We start from the raw sequence: 22,984 nt of genomic DNA on the forward strand, positions 1-22,984 counted from the left end.
TCTTCATTTAAATGGCTGCCATGTGTCTGTCCCTGACAATAATATATTCAAATGTTCCTCAAATGATTTATGTCATGTTCTCAAGTGTGACTCTTAAGGCTGTGCTGTATGTCTGCAATAGTTACCATGGCCTTTGTAGAATTTGGATTCCAAAGGTACAGGCTGTGAACTGGGTGAGTAAGGAATGAAGTTGGCAGAAGGATGTTGAATTGAGACTTTTGATCCTTGATCTTATGTTCCTGAATTGAAACATCTATGTGTATGTGTGTGTGTGTGTATGTATACTATATATTATAATTTTATTATATATTCTATATAATAGATGTACACACAGACATGTATATTCACAATGCTTTTTAAAATTTTTATTTAAAGAAAAGATTAAAATTTTAAGGCTTAAATGAACTTTTCTTGACTACAACTTCCTCCTACCAGAACTGAGAGTAGAATGCTGTTTCTTGGATTCAGACATTTTCCTTTCGACCTGTGGCAAGCCTAATAAAATAGTGCCAGAATTGTCAACATTAACCACATGTATAGATGCTTTATTTTTGTAATATTTCTGCATGAGGAGCCTTAACCTGCTATTTCTTAGGCATTGTCTCCTATAGGTGGCATTCAAGAAACTGACCAGGTCTCTAATGATAGCAGCAGATCCCACTTCTGTCTTCGCTTGAGATGACGTACCTTTGACAAGAAGGGTCAGCAAAGTACCTTGAAAAAAATATTTACTCAACAGCAAGATGGCCGGGAGTTGTTCTGTTGTGTTACAAGTGCTGGTAAATAAATCATGAGGAATAATTTTTAAATACAGAAGGGTGTGGCTGTAGCTAGTAATGCTGATGAAAATCAGAAAAGGAATCCAAGAGGGTCCCAATAGTGTTAGACTTTTTAAACAGTAAGAGCTGTGTAGGAATCCTTCTGTGAACCATAAAAATAATAAACGCTGAGCCCATTGGAACATAATCTCAATCAGCAAGATGCCACAGCTTTCCAGATTTCCTCACAGGGCCCTGCTAATTCCATGCCAAAACTGGCAGTGGATTTCTTCCTTCTAATCTCCCCTAATGCCTTATTCGATTATTGTCACTGCTCTCCGACCATGCACTGTCCCTTCAGACTCTCATTTCCCAACTGAGTCAGTCAGAGGAGGCTGGGTGTCTGCAGGACATAATCTAAGACCACAAACCACCTTGTTCCACGTGAGAAGAAGGAAACAAGAAAGAAGGGAGTCAGGGGAATCCTGCAAATTTTTTGGCAACCTCTTTATCTGTTGGATTACTGACTTGAGGCAAACAAGGAATAGAGATATGAAGGGTTTGAAAGATTTCTCCAGTTGATTGGCAAAGCAGAGCTGGCTAGTAGGGAGGACGACGCTAGGAGGAGGGTGAATTGTGCATTTCAGTGCACTGCAGGATGGCGTCGCCTCTGCCCTGGCTGTGCATTATTCTGTGGTGAGTAAGATTCTTTTTCCTGAGTTTTCTTTTTATCTCAGAGGAAAGGAAAAGTGTACATCCATTGGGTGACTCCTATATCGAATCATGAAAGAGGCCAGAAGTGGTGTAGAATGTATTTGTAACAGGGTGGAATAGAGTAGATTAGATAAAACATGTTCTCTGAGTCTGGGAGTAAGGGTCATTGACTCTCTACTCACAGGCTAGAAAGTGCCCTAGGGAAACTCGAAGATGAAGGCAACTTCTACTCAGAAAACGTCAGTCGGATCCTGGACAACTTGCTTGAAGGCTATGACAATCGGCTGCGGCCGGGATTTGGAGGTAAGAAGCTGCATCTTTGCTACACAAACACCTGTAGTCTCCTTCCTCCGTTTCTGCCCCTTGAAGACCCAGAAGAGTCAGAAATGAGGTAGAGGGAAGGGGCAGGGGCAGGGGCACGGGAGAGAGACCATGTGTATGTTCCCATCCAGTCTCTGCCTCATCCACCATTAGTAGCCTTGTTCAAGTTATTTGAACTCTCTAAGCCTCATATCCTGAATTGTTGTGTGGGTATATGATCAATGTTTGCCTCATAGACTTGTATGAGTGCAAAATGAGATTATTCATGTAAAACAGTTTTCTTAGCATTTCCCCATTAAAGCCATCAATATACATTAATTACTATCATTTTCATTAGAACAAATCTAGCTTCTTTCATTCCTTAATGTTCTCCCAATTGACTAGAATACATTCAAAATAAGGCCACTGACATGAGTTTTCAGAGTTGAGAGACTGAAGGATCTACTGGAATGCAATAGGATGCATTGCAGATACTAGCTATGATAAGGGGTTTGGCAGTAGAATGCTGAGATCAATCCCTTTAACATCAGTAGTGATAATTGTTTCATCCCTCTGGGCTAATTTCAGGTGCTGTCACTGAGGTCAAAACAGACATTTATGTGACCAGTTTTGGGCCCGTGTCAGATGTGGAGATGGTGAGTGAGTTCTAAGTGAGTTGGGTATTTTCATTTCGGGGAGGATAGTGGAGTCCCAAAGCTAATGATAATGGGCATGGCCGCCAAGCTTGGCTCCAGATTCATGACACAATATGTGTATTCATGCTGGGAGGGCATGACCATTAGAGCAGATTCCTGGCTTAATCTTCACATTTCACTAAGGGCTTGAACATTTTAAGCTGAGGGACTTTTTAAAATTATGTCCTCTCTTCCATCCACATACTATGCACTAATTCTTCCCTCCAAAGAGAAGAGTTTTTTCCCCTTCTTTGTGAAGCTCTAGCAAATTTATTGGAGGAGGAAAAAAAAAACGCACAGATCCTATTCCACGTAAAAGTTTATTGAGTATGTCTATGAAACCTAAAACATAATTGTCTTTTGTGGAAACATCATTATCAGTATGTTTTATTAAAACAGTAAAGAGGTCATTTGGAAAGGCTAATGCTCTCCACCTTTTACATTGAGGGTGGACCAGTGGGTGTTCTGGGGACTCTGTTCCAGGTACAGATGGCTGTAGCATTCGTAAGAGGGTATTTATAGTAAGAGGCAATGAAAACTTGAACGCATCTTTTAGAACAAAGTGTATCATGGCATTCTTTTACGCCTCTCAGGTGGCATTTCTCTCTAAAACTGAAATGTAAATACGAATGCTGAAGTAAACATAACTGTCTTTAAAGAGGTTCATCATTAGGTTTCATTAGGGAAATGTAATTCTAAAGAAACAGTTATTGGAGACTTTTTCATTTCCTGCTTTTTTAAGTTGGCAAGAAAAGACGATGTATAGAAAGAATAAAGGAAGGAGTAAAGGAAGAAGAGAAAGGAATATGGAGGAAAAGAAGGAAGAAATAACATAAGAAAGAAAGGGAAAGTGGGAGAAAGGGTTTTATTCAAGAGATAAATATCTTACTATAAAAGGAGAAAGAGTCAGCATTATTCAGAATCCTGGATTATTTTAGTATCATATTTTCCATTCGTGTTCTAAGCCACTCCAAGTATAAACAACCACAACAATTTGCCATTGTGTTGTTGAAGTCTGGGTATTCTTAATATTCTATCTTACGCTTGTGTTTGTTTTTACAGTTTATTTGTATAATAGATCCCTATTACATTCTGGGTCATTATTGGATGGGCATATTGCTTGTCAAATTATATTTTTAAAATGTAATCACTACTTGTCACAATAAGTTTCATAAAGGAATTTATATAGTAGGCAAAGCAATTATTGGCAATACTTTGATGTAATTGCAAGTTGTTATTTGTTATTGACTTTTGCAATAGCTCTTATTATAATTATTAAACATTTCAATGTTATTCATAAAAGCCACAAATTAACTCATAATTTTGATTATACATACTTAAATGATACTCTCTTTAGAATAATCATGGTAATACTTGTTTTTATGTTCCCTGAGAACAATATAAAATAATTTTGATGTGCAGCTATAGTGTGTTTATCAAGTAAGGTTTATCTATGTGTGGAATTTTACTGAATGTTACTCTGATGCTCTGAGATCCGTTTGAGGGTGAACGAGGTACAAAGGGTAATAGTTAGACTAACCAACGGTATAAAGGCCAGCCAGCACAAAGGCAAAACTAAATATTTCCATAATCTATTTTCTAGATTAAGGAGGACATATTGATAGATGGAAATATGGATGACTGGATAGATAAAGAGGAAGAATATTAAGGAAAGTCAAGGTGGAGGAGGGAGGTGTAAACATCACAGCACTATCTTTTATAACAATACAAACTTTAAGTTTGAGAACAATAATAATTACTCACTAAAATTATAATTTTGTGAGAATGATTGCCATAAAAATTTGCTTTATTGCTTAAGTTTAGACATTGGGTGTATAGGCTAGTGAATAAACTATTCTTAGCGAACTGTCTTTCCAGCCTGCGTGAATATTTTATTTTCTCTTAGGAGTATACGATGGATGTTTTTTTCCGCCAGACTTGGACAGATGAGAGGTTGAAGTTTGGGGGGCCAACTGAGATTCTGAGTTTGAATAACTTGATGGTCAGTAAAATCTGGACGCCTGACACTTTTTTCAGAAATGGTAAAAAGTCAATTGCACACAACATGACAACTCCCAATAAACTCTTCAGAATAATGCAGAATGGAACCATTTTATACACCATGAGGTGAGGTTTCTCCAATTCTATTTCCCCCGCCTAAATGATATGTCCATAATACTAACTCAGAAACACTGATTTCAATGTTCCTAGGCTTACCATCAATGCTGATTGTCCCATGAGGCTGGTTAACTTTCCTATGGATGGGCATGCTTGTCCACTCAAGTTTGGGAGCTGTAAGTTATAACAGGCTTCTGAGAGTCAAATAATACATCCAAAATATGTAATTACTTGGTTTTAGTTGATACTGGAAATCAGGGAAGAAATATAATCATGACACTATCAGTGCAGCTCTAGGAATATACTTAATCATTCTGTCAATCTCATAAATTGAGGCTTTAGTCATCAAGATTAAAGAAAACATTAAATACAATTTATGTTTGTATTTCCTTTTTTATAGACAATGTGCACTTTGAAGGAAAAAAAGACAACTCGTCAAATTCACTGCTATATTTAATTTGTTTCAAACATGTAGATGCTTATCCCAAAAGTGAAATCATATATACATGGAAAAAAGGACCACTTTACTCAGTTGAAGTCCCAGAAGAATCTTCAAGCCTTCTCCAGTATGATCTGATTGGACAAACAGTATCTAGTGAGACAATTAAATCTAACACAGGTAAGAATTTGACCAAAGGATGGAAATAATTCCACAAGATGACTCCAGTGCACATTTTCAAAACATCTTCTTTTTCCTTTGCCTTAGCCATTCTCAGCTAAGCATGCTGTTTTGAAGTGATGAGTAGCTTTCCTTAAAGTTGATTTTGCAACCAGTTGCATGTAAATATTTGTGTGATCTTGGAATAAGTAGTTTTTTATGTATATGATATAAGGAACCCTACTGAAAACAATGAGCTGATGTGTCTCTTTGCTCTGTCATCTGCTGATCAAGTAGCTTTCTCGTATACTGAAATGTACCTTTGCTTATTTTCTTCCAGGCAATGTTAATTTAAAAACTGTCAAGATTTATATTCAACTGCATTCTTTTTGCAGACTGTCAGCAGTAATAATACTGATGTATGTGTCTTCCAACAGGTGAATACGTTATAATGACAGTTTACTTCCACTTGCAAAGGAAGATGGGCTACTTCATGATACAGATATACACTCCTTGCATTATGACAGTCATTCTTTCCCAGGTGTCTTTCTGGATTAATAAGGAGTCCGTTCCAGCAAGAACTGTTTTTGGTATGTCTCACATTTTGTACTTCACGTACGTTCATCCTCCACCTTTCACTGCTTGTGTATTTTGAGTAAATATTCACACCGGTGCACTTTTTCAATCCCCAAAGAAAGTAGGTTCCTGTCTCATCCAGACATATGTATCATGCAAAATCACTGTCATTATATCACAAGTTGTGTGGTGAATCAACAAAACATTTGTCTCAGCGAGAATTATGGCTGGTTTCCTATGACTTTCATGTGTCCTGTTTGCAGTGCTTTATCTTGATTTTCTTTGTCATAACTGAAGAAAAGCAGAAAGGTAAAAACTGCTTGTAAATCCATGAAAGCAAAAGATTAAGATATTGAACACAGGAATACATAAGTTGTATACCCCTTTTATTAGGTTGAACCATATGTAATTGTCATCTCATTAATTTTTTATGATTCAACCTACATATTTAGTTCCACTTATATATAGAATCACTACTAACTGTGATAAAACAAAATTAAATAATAAGAAAAAGAGCTTTAACTGGAAACATCAGTGACAAACTCCAATGTTTTTCCTGGGTTTAATGATTATAAATTTAGTAGTCTGAAGATAGACTTGAATTAAATAGAAATCATAAATCTTGATTTTTTAAATGTACTATGTTAAAATAGATCTTTTTGAAAATTACTAAAGAATACCAACATAATGATGTCGACCATCAATATTATACATCTCCTAATTGTATAAATTCCCCAGGTCATAGTTCAAGAAGGAAAACTGCCAGCAAGTGAGTGATAAATTTTATCTTCTAATGAGTAAATATTATACCTTAAAATCTAGCTAGAAATAGAATCAAATTAGGTAACCTAATTTTATGCTAATATTTATACCATATTTATTTATTAACTGTTATTTAATATGTTAGTTGGTAAAACTGATCTGAAATTCAAGTTTTTTTTCTTTTTCTTTCTTTCTTTTTTTTTTTTTTTTTTTTGAGACGGAGTCTCGCTCTGTCACCCAGGCTGGGGTGCAGTGGTCCGATCTCGCTCACTGCAAGCTCCGCCTCCCGGGTTCACGCCATTCTCCTGCCTCAGCCTCCCGAGTAGCTGTGACTACAGGCACCCGCCGGCACGCCTGGTTAATTTTTTGTATTTTTAGTAGAGACAGGGTTTCACCGTATTGGCCAGGATGGTCTCAATCTCCTGACCTCGTGATCCGCCCGCCTCAGCCTCCCAAAGTGCTGGGATTACAGGCGTGAGCTACCTCGCCCGGTCTCAAGTTTTTTTTTCTTAAGTGGTAATAATTTGTTACAAGTTCTCTCAAGCCCTAAACAACTAGAAGTATTTACGACTTAAATTTTACAATAAACTAGTTCAATTCAGCAAACTCAAAATTTTTTGAGCAATTATAATGTATAAGTCACTTCACTAAATATTGAAAGATACAGAAATGATAATACTTATGATAACAATTATGAACAATTATAATACAAAATATATTCGAAATATTAAAAAATTACTTTGCCTTGGTAGGGTGTTTTATCTTCTCTACTGACACATTCTCATTTGATTTTGCCATAGGATTCCCAGTACTAATATTACATTTCCTTTTCTTTTTTATTTTAGGGATCACCACTGTTTTAACTATGACCACTTTGAGCATTAGTGCCCGGCACTCTTTGCCAAAAGTGTCATATGCCACTGCCATGGATTGGTTCATAGCTGTTTGCTTTGCTTTCGTCTTCTCTGCTCTTATCGAGTTCGCAGCCGTCAACTACTTTACCAATCTTCAGACACAGAAGGCCAAAAGGAAGGCACAGATTGCAGCCCCACCTACAGTGACAATATCAAAAGCTACTGAACCTTTGGAAGCTGAGATTGTTTTGGTAATTGTTTATTTTTTCTACCGTTACCTACTGTAGGAAAAAGCAGCCTAAATAGTGTTAAGAAACAACGAAGTGTCCAAAAGTAGTGTGAGTTGAGCACAGTTTATATAACTGTACTTTCAAGAGCAAGGCCAGTTTCTGTTCCAACTTCACAGAGAAAAGCTAAGGAACAATCCTTCATTTATCTTTGCTCTAAACTTTGGGCATTCTTCTTTCATCATGCTCACTTATGCTGGCAGATTCCAGGCTCTCAGAGAAGACTAGAAAATTCTAAGCCTTTAGATGTTTCTGTTGAACAGAATCACTTATACCAACTAGGGGGAAAAAAGTAAAAGAAAAAAATGTTTTTTCTAATGAGGTTTCAGAGTCTGCAGGAAAGAAACAGGGACTTCTATGGAATGGACAATTTTTGTTATAAATCTGCTTGCTGCTTTATTCCAAGAGGGCAAGGCATCTGTGAATAATGAATAATAGATTCTCTGAATGTTGAATCATAACCCAAGAATTTGATTCATACTAAAACATTTTCATATTCGCATTTGTATATTAAATATATGTATATCAATGAGCTTATATTCAATGGCTTATATTCAGTGGGAAATAGTTATAAATTTATGTTAAATTTGCTGTGGCTAAGCTCTGGTACCCAGAGGTTTTTGAATAAGAAACAAATGGTAACATTAATATTTTAAGGACCATTAATATGCCCCCAGATTTCAATTTTGCATAAATGTAAATTATAACAACAATTAAGCTGCACATTCTTATTTTAGTGGATAATAAAACTGATTGACAGGCATAAATTTTTATTTTAATACAAATCTTAAAGAGTAGCTCTAAGAACAGGAATATTGTGCTCTGTGAATTCAAGTGAGGCAGATACTTTGAACTGAAATTTTTTTACAACTGATCAATTCTAGTAAGCACTTTCATATCTGAAAACGATGTGCAGCCCAGTAATCCTCAGTTTAACTTTATGATGAAAGTTTTAAAGCTATTTGTTTTTTACTTTTCAGAATCTGAGGCACTTGTTGACTAAAAAGGTGATCATTTTCTTATTGAAATGTTTGTCTTTGATAAACTAAGAAACTTATTTGAGAATTTATATTTTCTCCAAGAAATGAGAGGCCATCCCCATAATATGTAGAAATATATAATTTAAGGATTTGTTTTTATTAGCCCTCATTTTAAAAATAAAGATAAAAGAAGAAAAATTCCATTCGGCGATCCAGTATAATTACCTTGTTTCACAAGTGGAAAACACAGTCTAGAAGAGGGAAAATATAAGTTTCTAGTTGGTAGAAAATCTAGGAATTGATTTAAAAACTTTGTATAAGCCGAGTGCAGTGGCTCACACCTGTCATCCCAGCATTTTGGGAGGCTGAGGTGGGAGGATCACTTGAAGTCAGAAGTTAAAAATCAGAATGGACAACATAGCAGGCTGACTCCCACATCTGTAAAAAATTTAAAAAATTACTCAGTGGTGGTGGCATATGCTTGCAGTTCTAGCTACCAGGAAACTGAGGCAAGAAGATGGCTAGAATGCAGGATTTTGAAGTTACAGTGAGCCATGATCACGCCACTAAACTCCATCCTGGGCGACACATTTAGATCCTGTCTCTGTAATAATAATAATAATAATAATAATAATAATAATCAGAAGAAGAACCTCTGAAATCCACAACATTACAGAGGCTGAGGCCACCCTCCCCAATAATTCCTTAAAAACTGAAATATATGAGAGTGCATACCACAGGATAAAACATTTTAAGAATATAGTTGAGTCCCAAAATTCTTCCTTTGACTTAATAATATATTCTTTATATATATGTAGTTTGAAAGGTCACCAAATACATATATTTTTACAAAATATCCTAGTCTGCAGACTTGCTTCATAATGTTAAAACCATTTTTTGTCATGATAAATTCCAAATGTTTCTGAGAATTTTTTTCATGTTTGTAGAAATAAGTGATTCTGTTACAAGATATCTGTATGCATATAAGTATGTAATCTATATATTGTCCATAGGTCATATACATATTAATACATATCTATAAATGAAAAAAGTGCTTATCAGAATTCAGTTTACCAGTTTCTTATTTGTGTAATGCAGTAAAAGTAAAAAAAAAAAAAGATGGCCAGAAACAGAAAAAAAATGGATTGATTTTGAATATGCTCATAGGTCAGATATTGAAATAAAAAGAAAGACCAATATTTTTGCTTTACCTTTTTTGAAACATGCAGTACTGAGAAGAGGATGATTTCAAATCCTTGGAGAAAACACAATCACCCCCTCAGGCTATTATTTTAAAGGTGTAAGTTATTAATTTAAGATGGAATTTAAGATCTCAGGTTTTGATATAAACTGCCTCCCGTAAACCTAAAATAGTAACATATAATGAGTAGGTCCTCTGGGAAGCTAGATTTTTTTAAATGGCATATAAATAATCTCCAAGTACTTTTTTCCTGCAGGTAACATTTATTTTTTCTTATGAAAAGTTATATTTCTGAACCTGGTTTTACTTAAAATATTTTAAAGCAATACATAGGAAAATTTTAATTCTAAAAGGCTGAAGTATAAAAATAAACATAAAAACAAAATGACCAAATCAAACAATGTAAACCTTGAAGGTATCGAAACTAAATATAGGTGATTACATAGGACATTTGCATTACATTTGTTCATGTCAAACTTTGGCAAGATGTCTTATATGATGTAGAGGAACAAACATAAATTACACACTTACAATTTATACTACACAATGGTATATTTTGATTGCAAGACATTTTCTTCCAAATACCATGACATTTAAAAATACCTATTCAGTTGTAATCAAAACAACATTATTCGAGTAAGTTTGACATTGAAATAGCACACTAATGTGGTAAAGTTGAAGTGAAATTAAGTGCTTGGATATTTCATGTGATTCTATGTTGTATATTTTAGTATGTTCATTGCTTTTCACAGGAAACTACCTACAGTGAATGTGGGTAAAAGTTTATTCATTTTATCACTTTGATTTTGACCTTAAAACATAATAATAATGGAGAAACTCAAGCATTTAAAATCTAGATCTCAAACCCAAAAGGACACCTTAAAGCTAAATCTTCAGAAATGCTCTGTAGACTAGGACACCTTAAAGCTAAATCTTCAGAAATGCTCTGTAGACTATCTTTCTGTTTTTAAGACATATGGAATTAGATATTTTATTTTTTATTAACTATTTCTGGAAAAGAAATTGTCAACAGTGTTTATCCCACTTATATGTCATTTTTTTCTTAATGTTTTTATCTGGTATGCTACCTTAACATTAGAGAGTTATTTATATCTTCATGAGTTTCAGAGCCTATTAACATGTCTGGAGTATACCTGTACCTATATTGTGTGTAAGATCAACTGTGGTCCTTGATTTCTTTTGGCATAGTTTGCTAGTTTTCTTGTTATTTTAAAGGTCTATGCCCTCATCACTACGTTCCTGACAGTCAATCACTCACCCATCCCCTCTGCAATCCTTTGAGCAGTGTCATTACTCTCAATGTAGCTTCTCTTCTTTACATGGGTGTGATGCCTTTTGTAAATTATATAACACAAAATTGACCAAAATTTCATTAGTCAGGACAATTAGTATATTTATGTTGATTGTATTATGTATTCATTTCTTTTTTTTCTTTTCATCTGACACCTATTTATTGACTACTTAGGCATTCATTGAATTATTCATACCATATATATTTGATAAGTACCTTTATGTGCCAGGCCTTTTGTAGAGTGTTGAGGATATATTAGTGAGTGATATCGGAGGGCTTCTTCCCTCATGGAGCTTCTTGTACAGCAGGAAGTGAGAGAGATCAATGAGCCTTAATAATACCTTGGAATAAAGCCTGTCGTTAGAGATGTATAGGGAGCTGCAGAAGAGTCATGCAAAAGTGTCTTACTCAGGCTGGAGGGGTTTTCGTTTTTAGCAGAGTGATGTCTAAGCTAAGAACAGAGAAGAAATTAGCCTGGCTCTGTGCTGGAAGCTCTAAGCCAGTTGCTACAAACTTGGGCATAGAGAGGACAATAAGGTATATACTCTTCCTGTGCTCCTTTTTAAGGTAGTAGGGTGCACTGGGCCATTACCATGCTGCTTTTATCTGTGTAGAGAGATGTGAAGAATCGAATACTGAAAGGTTTACCTTTTCTACTCCAAATATTGCACAAATAAACGGAGTCTCGCTCTGTCGCCCAGGCTGGAGCAGATTTTTTTTGAGTACTGTCATTACTCCCTACAATTAAGGACTGAATTAAGACCATTAAAGACTCTATGTACCAGAAAGATCACAGTGCCCTTCTTGGTTGTGCCGTTGTATGATTTATGGGGCAGGCAGGATGGATTAGATGAGGGTTGTAAGTGGTTAGTCCCTTCCCCATACCTTCTATCAAATCCCCACCCAATACTTCATTATGAATCCTCCAAACATTCTGATACGTTTTCTAGACATGTTCCCTAGTACCATGAATCAACTATTCAATATATTGCTGCCAATAAGCTGCGTGTCTGTAGAAATTCTGGAGTCGTGTCTGTTTTCAACTCTACCAGCTGAACACAAACACAGGAAAACCCAACAGCGTTCTAATTTTCCCCATAATGATTAATATGATGACTTTTGCAAACTATCAATACTAAGTGTTTTCAAAAAATATTTTCTCTTATTTGTGTTGTCCCTCTTTGCTTTTTCTAAAAACAAATGCTTGGTTTATCCCTTAGTAAGGCAGTCCTGGTTAGAGTATCTTTTTAAGTGGTGGGAGCAATAGGTTACCTCTCAGACCTACTGAGACTCATTGAATTACATATAAAAATTTGTCTAAATACTTCCTAAAACACTTTTTCCCTCTATTACATAGTTGATGGTCATAAAGTCCAGTTTGACTTAAAGTACCTTTGCAATATGGCATTACTTGAAACAAAGCAGTGCTCTATAAATACCTAAAGCAGGATGGCACTCAGCAGCAGGGGAGCCCTGCAAAAATTCAAAACCACAGGCGTTCCACTCAAAACAGTGACAGCCTCAAGCTGAGCCCTCATCTGGACTCTGACAAAAGCCTATTTTACCATCAACTGAAGCTGCTATGCTTACAATAGAGCAGGCAGGACTGATGCAAACCTGTAGCTTAAACGGCTCACAAAATTGGCTTTCTTTTCATTTCAGAAATTCAGCGTGTTCCTTCTAAACTAATGTCCAATCCACTTGTGCTGTCAATTGCCAGTTATTTAGCAACTGATTATCCAGATGCAGGGTAGCCAGGCCTCTTGCATTTCCCTTAGCCTATCATATTTGCTGCCTGTTAGAAATTCCCCCAATCACTCCTGGGCAGTGGGACACTTGTGAATCTAAGCCAGTGATTTTCCGTGGGGAACTATTTCCCCCCAAAGATATTTGGCAGTGTCTGGAGATACAACTTGAGGTGGAGGTGGCTAATGGTATCATGTTGGTAGAGGCCAGGGATGCCGCTCCACATCCCAAGACACAGAGGAGGGTCCTCCATAACAAAGAATGATTGGCCCCAAAAGGTCAGTAGTTCTGAGCTTGAGACACTGTGCCCAAAACGCTAAAGTTGATAGGAAGTATAGCATAATAATTGTTGAGAGTGTGGTCTGTGGCATCAGAGGGAAATTGAATTCAGATCCTGCCACTCATTACCTTTGTGAGCTTCCTGCTTAAGCCTCCATTTGCTCTTCTATCAAATGAAGATAATATGACATTGTGGATTTTTTGAAGAAATTCATGAAATAATATTTGAAAATTGCTTTGTAATGCTAGTCAACAATAAGCATTTAGAACTGGTGCTTATAATGTAATATAAAACCATATTGAAATACAATGTAACATAATCATAGAACTTTTCACCCTTCTCTTTGCCTACCTCCTCCAACAAATCTTGGGAAATATTTAGATTTTTTTCATTTGTTTATTAAACAAATACCGTGTTTTAAATATTTGCTAGACACTGTGGAATGCTCATACATATGAATAATGTGTCTTCCACCATTGAGGAGATTCCATGCTAGTAAAAGAGATAAGCCATAACAAAAATAATTATACCTACAAGAAAGAAAATAATAATATCTACAAGAGTCATAATAACTAGGCAGAAAAATGCATAAAGGCTGGAGTAATCAGTGATGGTAGGTGTTAATGAGTTTGGTATCAAAAGATGTATGGGAAAGATAAAAATGGGTGACAGGTGGATGTTATTTCAGACAAAGAAGAAATAAAGATATGTGAGTGGTGACAATGAGAAGCAGATGTATTTTGAAAATGATTTAAAAAATAGATTTAGCTAAGATTCCTGAGCAAAAAATATATGTACATATGTATATGTGTGTGTATATATACACATATATATGTTTGTGTATATATCTTGATATCAGGCATTTTTCTTAAATTCTTAAAAATATAGGAAAAAACGTATGTGTTAAGTAATATTTGTCCTTGCCTTCACAGATAGAAACTTAAAGCTTAGAGAGAATTAGAGTCTATGGCACCTAGGAGGTGTTTAAATCATATTGCACGCAATTAGTAGCTATGAGACTGTAATCTAGGGATTTCTGACTCTCCTTGTTCTCTTAACTCCTAGGAAACCCTCCAGAGAGATTGTTTGGGGAAGTAGATGAGGACAAGGGGAATGCTAATGTAGGAAACCTTTAATTTCAATATAATTTAATTTTAATTTTTTAATTTAAGTAAAATTACAGTATCCATTTTACTATAAATTTTTCATGGTGTTTGGTTCTGAATGGTACTTCTGACCTCTGGACCACGATTATTTGGGAATCCCCATTAAGTCTTTTATGACACTGTGACAATGCACAGATTTACGAATAACTGCCCCCACCACATCTCTAAAAAACAGGGGGAGAATAAGCAAGGCTTTACATTTTTATGGTACTTAATGTTTTATAGTCACTGCTTTATTCCAATGAACTAGGCATGTCTTCCCTCTTTCTACCTAAAATAGAAAAACATGTTTCAGACAGATAATGCATGCTGTTAAAAGTCAAAATGAGTGTAGAAAGAAAATCTGCTCCGAAGGCTGGCTTCTTTCTACTCTATCATGATTCTTAGAAATGTTTGCTAGAGGAAAGTATTTTAGTGTTCCATATGTGGGAGGAGGATGGCTCTTTTTGGAGGATGAAACAGTGACACCTTTTGCTCTTTCAGGTAAAGAATATTTTAATACTATATTTAATAGGTGAAAATTTAGAGTCTGAGAAATACGATAGGAAATTCTTGAAAAATGATTCTGTGTTCTATAGGAGAGGCAGCATGCACTGAGACAGTTACTCTGTCTCTATCCCCACACAGCCTGGTGATTCTGGGCACAGTAGTCCTCAGCTGTCATCTTTTTTTTTTTTTTTTTTTTTTAGAGGGAGTCTTGATCTGTCCCCAGGCTGGAGCGCAGTGGCGCCATTTTGGCTCACTGCAATCTCTGCCTCCAGGGTTCAAGTGATTCTCCTGCCTCAGCCTCCTGAGTAACTGGGATTACAGGCACCCGCCACCAAAACGGCTAATTTTTTGTATTTCTGAGATGGGGTTTCACCATGTTGGCCAGGCTGGTCTTGAACTCCTGACCTTCTGATCCACCCACCTCGGCCTACCAAAGCTGGGATTACAAGAGTCAGCTACTACGTCTGGCCCATCTGTTTTTAATAGAAAGTTTCCCTCATCTCCTCTTCAAGAGCAGCATACTAGCCCTCCTAATATTTTAAACTCTCTTCTACCTCTAAGACCTATGACTAATTTAATTCTGTACCACAGAATTAAGTACCACAGTTCTGGGCCAATAGATAAGAAAGATAGCCCTTGGTTGGAATTTACTGTGGTTCTTTTCAAATCAAATCTTGACTACACCATTTGTTTTTGCTCTTGTTAAAGAAACAGATTTCTCCATGGCCCCTAAAAACAGTGAACCTAAGCTCTCTATGAGAACTATTATTTAGATACCCAGTAAGTTTCATGGCAAACCAAATAACAAAATCGAGAAGGGAATACAGAAAAGAAGTTTTGGAGGTTGTTGTCCCTGTAGTCCAAATGTCACCACATCGGCGGGTCATTTTGGTCCTGTGGTTCAACCAGCAAAGGGGAGGCAGCTGTCTTATCCTGTTGCCGCAGTGTTGCTGGCTAAAGCCACGGGAGTTTGCCCACGTGGGTCACATACCCTGCCAGGCAGCAAAGTGGTGATTTTGCTGCCAGTGAGGAAACAAGGCCATTTTACAAGATCAGGGGTAATGCACAGCAAGTGTTTGAAGGCAGAGGCCCAGCAAGGACAAACTAGTCACAAGGAGGGTGATCGTTACAGGATGTAGACAAGAAAAGATAGGAATCAGAGGAGGGCCCCCTAGACACCAACAGCATGAAAGGCATCTAAATCAAACAGAATCAGAGTCTCTGAACTAGGCCCAATACTTTAGAATAAAGATGAGAAAAATGTTGGAATGAAACAGGCACTGAAACTGACCAGTGGAGTTTATTGCTAGCGCTGCTGCCATCATGGACGAAGCATTTCCCCTATCTGGACCCTAACCTCACTTGCCAGTTATTGTGTTAAACATCCCATTCAAGACTGTAGTTGATTGTCTTATGATTTCAGTGAAACAGGAGGTTTAGTGATAGAAAGAAGCATATAACAAATCTGAGTTCAGTAAATGAATCATTTTTAGTGACTGAGGATAGAGAAAGACCAGTTAGAAAGTTCTGAATGGGAAGTAAAAAGTGTACAATATAGAAATTCTGAGCTAAGAGGCAGGCATATTTCAAGGTATGAACAGTCATCCTACTCAATTTAAGGATATTTATTCTTTGTCACTGGCCTTTGGCATACATAGGCTAATTTTATTTATTTTTTAAATCTTAGCTGATTCAAGCTTATGACTGTGCAAAGATGAGAATGTAGGCTGGGAATGTGTATAGAAGAATGGTTTTAATAAACCAGGCTGTAATTTTTTTGTACTAATTGTCTACATATTCCAAATTGGAATTCACCCCTCCTCCCAATACATGCCATTGCCCAAACCCATTGCCCTACAGACTACTGCACAACCAGCGGTGGCTATGCCTCTGCAACCTGGCTCGTCCCTCCCTAAGGATACAATGCTTACCATAGTTATAAGACATGAAATATGCTTTGTGTTATTTGCTGATGTATTGAGTAATAGAATGTCAGATGGAAGCAAGTAAATTATTTTACAATGTTTTAAGCCTTACTTGGAAAAGTAACACCATCAAATACTATTAAGAAGTCATTGATGTTTGACCTTACATAGAAAGTAAATCGTCAATAAATAGTTGTCAATGGTGAAAGAATGAATAAATAAGCAATTAAGCAATATCTATTCTTTCATTTGATCTTAATATTTGTCTTTTTTCCACAGCATCCTGACTCCAAATATCATCTGAAGAAAAGAATCACTTCTCTGTCCTTGCCAATAGTTTCATCTTCTGAGGCCAGTAAAGTGCTCACTAGAGCGCCCATTCTACAATCAACACCTGTCACGCCCCCACCACTCTCTCCAGCCTTTGGAGGCACCAGTAAAATAGACCAGTATTCTCGAATTCTCTTTCCAGTTGCATTTGCAGGATTCAACCTTGTATACTGGATAGTTTATCTTTCCAAAGATACAATGGAAATGAGTAGCAGTGCTGAATAGGTTGCAGCCAGGACAACCTGAATTCTCTAAGTTCTTGTTTCCTGTTTCCTATATTTTCTTAAAAAATAGTATTGAGACTTGTGTAGATGCTTTTCAGAACACGAAATCAAATTGGAAATCTGTAACGCAGCTTCAGTAAGCATGTGTGGGCAAAAAAGCAATAATCCTACTCCTCGAAATAGAAAGTTGAAGGTTGCTGAAAAATATGACTTTTCTGTATGTCAGAAAAAAATTTTATGAGGATAAAATGGGTTCAGGATGAATCTGTCAGCCTTTGTCTTTCATTGTTCAATATTTTTAATTGTCACTGTGAATAACATTTAACACAAGGCAGATAAAATAAGAAATGCTGACACTTCCAAAGGTTGCCTTAAAATATGTTTATTTTGGCTTAGTTCTCAAGAGAGCAAAATATAAATACAGTCTAAATATTTATCAGTAGGTTAATACCAGCATGTTGGAGGCCTTTATGCTAGTAAAATGGCTTTCAGTGGCATTGTAAAGCCTATGTTGAGCTTGGCCATTTGTTTTTAACCTCGCTGTGCTCTTTTACCTCAATAAAATGTGGTGTTTGTATACATATAAATTATACATAACTCATACATTATGTATGCATATGTACATAGCTGTAGTTGGACTAAAATTCAGTGTATTTTATCCTACCAAATTCTCCTTTTAAAATAATACACTTACTATAATTCTATGAGGTTGTAGAAAAAAGTAGTCATTATAAGGAAGCCTTATATATTATGACTATGGTTATCTCTTGTGTTTTCCACATTTCTAATTATAACACTAAATAAAACAACAATTAACTGGGTCTCTGGATCTGTTTCATGCACCTAGAGAGACTTTCTTTAAGTGTGGAGAAGCAAAGTGGTTACCTCTACCCCAATGTTATTGCCTCTGGTGAGAGGTAGGAGAAATGGGACAACCAGGCTCAGTTACGTAGTGCTGATAAAAAGATTTGAATTTATATTCAAATAGTTCATCTTTCCTCTTTTCCTGCTCAGTCAATCCCATTCCTTCCTGATGCTTCGCTCTAACAGTATTTCTCCCACATAGAATTGATATAGGGAAGTAGGAACTAAGAGTAGGAGAAAGCATGTGGTATGATTTGTCTAAATGGACAAACCCCTCATTGGATGTTCCTGGGTCTTAAACATCACAGAGATCACCTTGAGACCAGAACCCAGAAAAAACAATTTTTTAATACTACTACTCTTACTTTTACCCAGAAAAATGCAAACATACTACAGCTAAACAACTTTAAGTTTAATTGAAACAGCATTCTACTAAGTGTGAGGAGACTGAGGTGTCTGTGCAACTTCTGTATCATTTAGCTCCTTGGCCCAATATCTTTGTTTTTGGGAGACTCAGCTGTATTCTCATCTATAGAATGATGTTCTTCAAAGACCCTTTCATTTTGAACCATGTATGTTTGTTTCATTATTATTATTTTCTATCTAAATAAAATTGGTATAATTATACAGGGTATATTAAATAATTAAATGTCAGGTGAGTGTTAATCATCTTATATGCTAGGTCACATTTAATCTACCTCACAAACCTGTAAAGAATATACTGCTATTATCTCCATTTAAAGATGAAGAAACTAAGGCTCAAAGAAGATGAATAATTTTGTTCAAAATCAAAGAGCACTCAAGTGCTGTAGCTGATAATCAAACCCAAGCGATGTGAATCCATAGCTTGTTCATTTAACCATACCTATACATGTCCTCATCTAATATGATACGATCCCTATTCTTTTTTCCCCTCTTGTATTCTCTAGTATTGTCTCAATTGTATGTCACTTTTTGTAAGAATTTTCCTGGGGTTCTGACATCACTTGTGCCCCTTGTCAGCCTTCATTCTACATGTCACTTATTACTCTCAGTCAGCATTTATGCTTAGAGCTAGAACAGATAGATAAAATCAAGTAAAAAAATTATAGACCTTATGTTCCTCCCCTATGAAGGGATATTTCAAGAAAAAACTTTATACAACTATAAAACTTTCAAATTCTCAAGATTCCAGAGAATGATGTTTCTCAGTGTATGCCATAGGATGGTACTAGTGGTTAAATGATAATAAAACAGTTTCCTTAGTGAAAAAACTGGAGGAGAGATGTTGAGGCAAAGTGAAGCAAATGTCTTTTCTGCTGGTCTTCTCACAGCCATGATGATACTTATGTGCACTATAAATCTCTAATACTGTAACATTTCCCAAATTCATATAACTCTAAGTATCATTTTGCATGGAGGAAATCCTGGGAGTGGCATTTTCCAGAAAACAATTTAGAAAACACTACAGAAGATTCTATTTATTCTATTCCCTCTGAGGAGGGGCTTATCAGAGCCAGGTCTCAGATCTCTATCGTTTGTCCATGGCTGCTAAAATCTCAAAGCCTGAAGGAGAACACTTGCATATTTGGGCTCAGGTTCTTGAGGAAGAGCTACTAGTAACTGTGGGAGGACACAATGAGACTGGTTCTGGGAATGCAAAAAACTGGAGACTGAAACCAACTGTTGTCACAAGGAGAAAGGTAACATCAAGAGAAAAAGTAAGTCAATGAAAGAGACAAAATTCCTTTCATTTTCCTCCTGTCTTCCTGTCTCACTCCTCTGCTATCAGCAGAACCTCACAGAAATCCTTGTGTCAGAGAAGAAATGAAAATCACAGAGTTCTAGTACAGGCATCAAGAAATAGAGTATAGAGGTTGGATATAAAGCTGACAGATAATTGCTTACTAACTAGCATAGCTTGTCCCTTTGGTTATTCAGTACCATTGACACACTTTTGTATATATTAATATTTATACTGTTTCACAACAATAAGATGCAAGTATTCTTCATACAAACAAATATGCTCACATCATTTGTCCAAAAAGGAGGTACACAAAAATCCCAACAGCTACAGTATCCATCACAGTATCTATTTCTGAGTGATGCTGTTTACTCTTTCACAATCACAGTCCCAGTGGAATATTCTGTTTCCTAAAGACTCAATTACAAAATATTGTATTAGTCTGTCCACATGCTGCTAATAAGGGCATATCATAGACTGAGTAATTTATAAGGGAAAGAGATTTAATTGACTCACAGTACCACATGGCTGGGGAGGCCTCCCAATCATGGTGGAAGAGCAAGGGAGATCTTCCATGGCAGCAGCAAGAGAGAGCTTGTGTAGGGGAACTCTCCTTTATAAGACTATCAGATCTCATGAGACTTTATCACTATCACAAGAACAGCATGGGAAAGATCTGCCCCCATGATTCAATTACCTCCCACCAAGTCCCTCCCACAACACGTGGGAATTATGGGAGTTACAATTCAAGATGAGATTTGGGAGGGGACACAAACTGTTTCAAATATATAGGATGAAAAAATATTTATATAAAATAGTAAGGTGACAGCAAAAGGTAGGTAAAGAATGAGACCTTTTATTATATGCAAATACAAATATATCTAAATATCCATTTGACTTTTTTTTTTTTTTTTTTTTTGAGACGGAGTCTCACTCTGTCGCCCGGGCTGGAGTGCAGTGGCACAATCTCAGCTCACTGCAAGCTCCACCTCCCGGGTTTACGCCATTCTCCTGCCTCAGCCTCCTGTGTAGCTGGGACTACAGGCGCCCGCCACCTCGCCCGGCTAGTTTTTTGTATTTTTTAGTGGAGACGGGGTTTCACCGTGTTAGCCAGGATGGTCTCGATCTCCTGACCTCGTGATCCGCCCGTCTCGGCCTCCCAAAGTGCTGGGATTACAGGCTTGAGCCACCGCGCCCGGCCCATTTGACTTTTATGTATATATAACTATATCCATATCTATGTAAAGGATAACCAGTAAAGAGTAAGATATGTATAGGTGCTATAGTTTTCATGGCTGTAGTTGATATTTATAAATTCCTTCTTCCACTAGCCTTTTCTCTTAGACAGCATCTTAACTGGTTGATTCGGAGTTCTTTACCTGGCAGAGTTATTGAAGGGTCTTAATCCATAGTCTTGTCAGATCCAAGAAGATGGATTCCTTTCTCTAGCAAGAAAATCTTAGAAATTCTTTTTTTTTTTTTTTTTAAGAGGGAGTCTCGCTCTGTCGCCCAGGCTGGAGTGCAGTGGCTGGATCTCGGCTCACTGCAAGCTCCGCCTCCCGGGTTCATGCCATTCTCCTGCCTCAGCCTCCCCAGTAGCTGGGACTACAGGCACCCGCCACCATGCCACACTAATTTTTGTAATTTTAGTAGAGACAGGGTTTCACCGTGTTAGCCAGGATGGTCTCGATTTCCTGACCTCGTGATCTGCCCGCCTCGGCCTCCCAAAGTGCTGGGATTACAGGAGTGAGCCACCGCACCCGGCCAGAAATTCTGGAGTTGTAAGATTCTCAGTATTAACTGAGTCCACTCAGATGTCATCATACAAGTTTCGGCTTCATTGTTCTTCACAATTCATGTCCTGAATTTTTCCTAAGTGGCATAGCAAGTGCTAGATTTCAATTTATATTGAAATTCTACAATTAGCACAAATAAAATATGCATCTGCTTTTTAAAGAGAAGACAGTCCTTCAGCTACAAAAACTAAGAAATTATTTTGGCTGCCATAGGAGTGCTTTTGTTCTTTTTTCTTTCAAACTGAGAATTAAAAGTGCCAAACTTATACTTTTCTGTCTGTAGATTCTCCAGTCAGAAGAGGACATCCCACCCACAGCTTTTGTAGTCATCATAACTACTATAATAATTAAATGTAGAAGACTTAGTGCCTTTTACTGCATTGTAATAAACTAGAAGTGATTATTTCAGTTAACTGATGTGACTTGATGTCATGAATTTTTAGTACCTCATTTCCCAATTGCAAGGAAGTCAGTATTTCATTAAAAGCCATAGACATGACCAAATATATCCCAGAATCTCTTGATATCAAGTGCATTCCAGACAGAAAAATAGCTACCATTCTTAAGGCTAGGGGCACAAGAGAAGAAAGGGGTTGGGATTTTCTTCTTGGTGGAAGATCCCCAAGAACCTGGGGCCCAAACTTTTAAGAAAGAAGTAATATCTGTATTAGCCCAATGAGGCTAATCCTGGAAATATAGTTAAGAATTTAGAGTCTGAAACAACTGCTGCTGCCAGGCTGGAGGGCCATTATCAGGATGGTCCTCATGCAGGAACAGCAATAGGATGAATCGAAGCAGTCTATTCTTTCCTTTTTCTCCTGCCTTTTTATCTCCCTATCCTGCCTTCTATTCTCAGAACTGAGTAGGAAGCATCTTAAAAGGAGAAATGAAAGCAGTGCAGATCAGCACCAGCATTACAAAGTAAACTATAGAAGGGTGGGTTTGCAACTAAAAGAGACAATACCTTAAGCACAAATACACCCTGAGACCTGAACTATTTGGGCATCCAGTGTAAATCTTTTAAAATGCTTCCTTAATGGTTGAATTTCAGGAGCCATTATCTGTTGCAGGAGCCATACAGGAGGAGACACCCTTTTTGTCATAAAGTACTTGCTGGTTAAAAATTTATTTCCATATGCTACATCTAATGAATTTACGTATGTAAATTCTTTAGAACAGTGTTTGTTATATGTAATAATTATTGACAATATCATCATCATATCATCTTATATCCTAGCATTAAACATTAATATACAATTGATACAATAAAGGTTAGAAGCATTTCA

The 22,984-nt window shown here is 36.7% G+C and overlaps 1 protein-coding gene across 2 annotated transcripts; it reads left to right on the top strand.

Annotated features, from left to right (window-relative positions):
* Positions 1-1,141: 1,141 nt before the first annotated feature.
* On the top strand, positions 1,142-18,135 carry GABRA6 (gamma-aminobutyric acid type A receptor subunit alpha6). 2 transcript variants are annotated; one of them, XM_005558451.5, is made up of 9 exons: positions 1,142-1,454; positions 1,657-1,775; positions 2,361-2,428; positions 4,374-4,594; positions 4,679-4,761; positions 5,061-5,204; positions 5,621-5,773; positions 7,367-7,626; positions 17,041-18,135. In XM_005558451.5, exons 1-9 carry the CDS (start codon positions 1,417-1,419, stop codon positions 17,314-17,316), a joined length of 1,362 nt encoding a protein of 453 aa, XP_005558508.1. In that variant the 5' UTR covers positions 1,142-1,416; the 3' UTR covers positions 17,317-18,135. The 2 variants fall into 2 exon arrangements, with proteins under 2 accessions (XP_005558508.1, XP_065403108.1); XM_065547036.2 differs by having other exon boundaries at positions 4,404-4,594.
* Positions 18,136-22,984: the final 4,849 nt, after the last annotated feature.

This window comes from Macaca fascicularis, chromosome 6, assembly GCF_037993035.2.
Source record: "Macaca fascicularis isolate 582-1 chromosome 6, T2T-MFA8v1.1".
In the NCBI taxonomy this organism is placed as follows: domain Eukaryota; kingdom Metazoa; phylum Chordata; class Mammalia; order Primates; family Cercopithecidae; genus Macaca; species Macaca fascicularis.

What these genes read in the sequence shown, in the direction of transcription:
- GABRA6 (XM_005558451.5), top strand. Translation starts at nt 1,417, where the DNA reads ATGGCGTCGCCTCTGCCCTGGCTGTGCATTATTCTGTG. An exon ending in CCGTGTCAGATGTGGAGATG is followed by an intron (nt 2,429 to 4,373) that starts GTGAGTGAGTTC and finishes ATTTTCTCTTAG; the next exon opens with GAGTATACGATGGATGTTTT. An exon ending in TCCACTCAAGTTTGGGAGCT is followed by an intron (nt 4,762 to 5,060) that starts GTAAGTTATAAC and finishes TCAAACATGTAG; the next exon opens with ATGCTTATCCCAAAAGTGAA.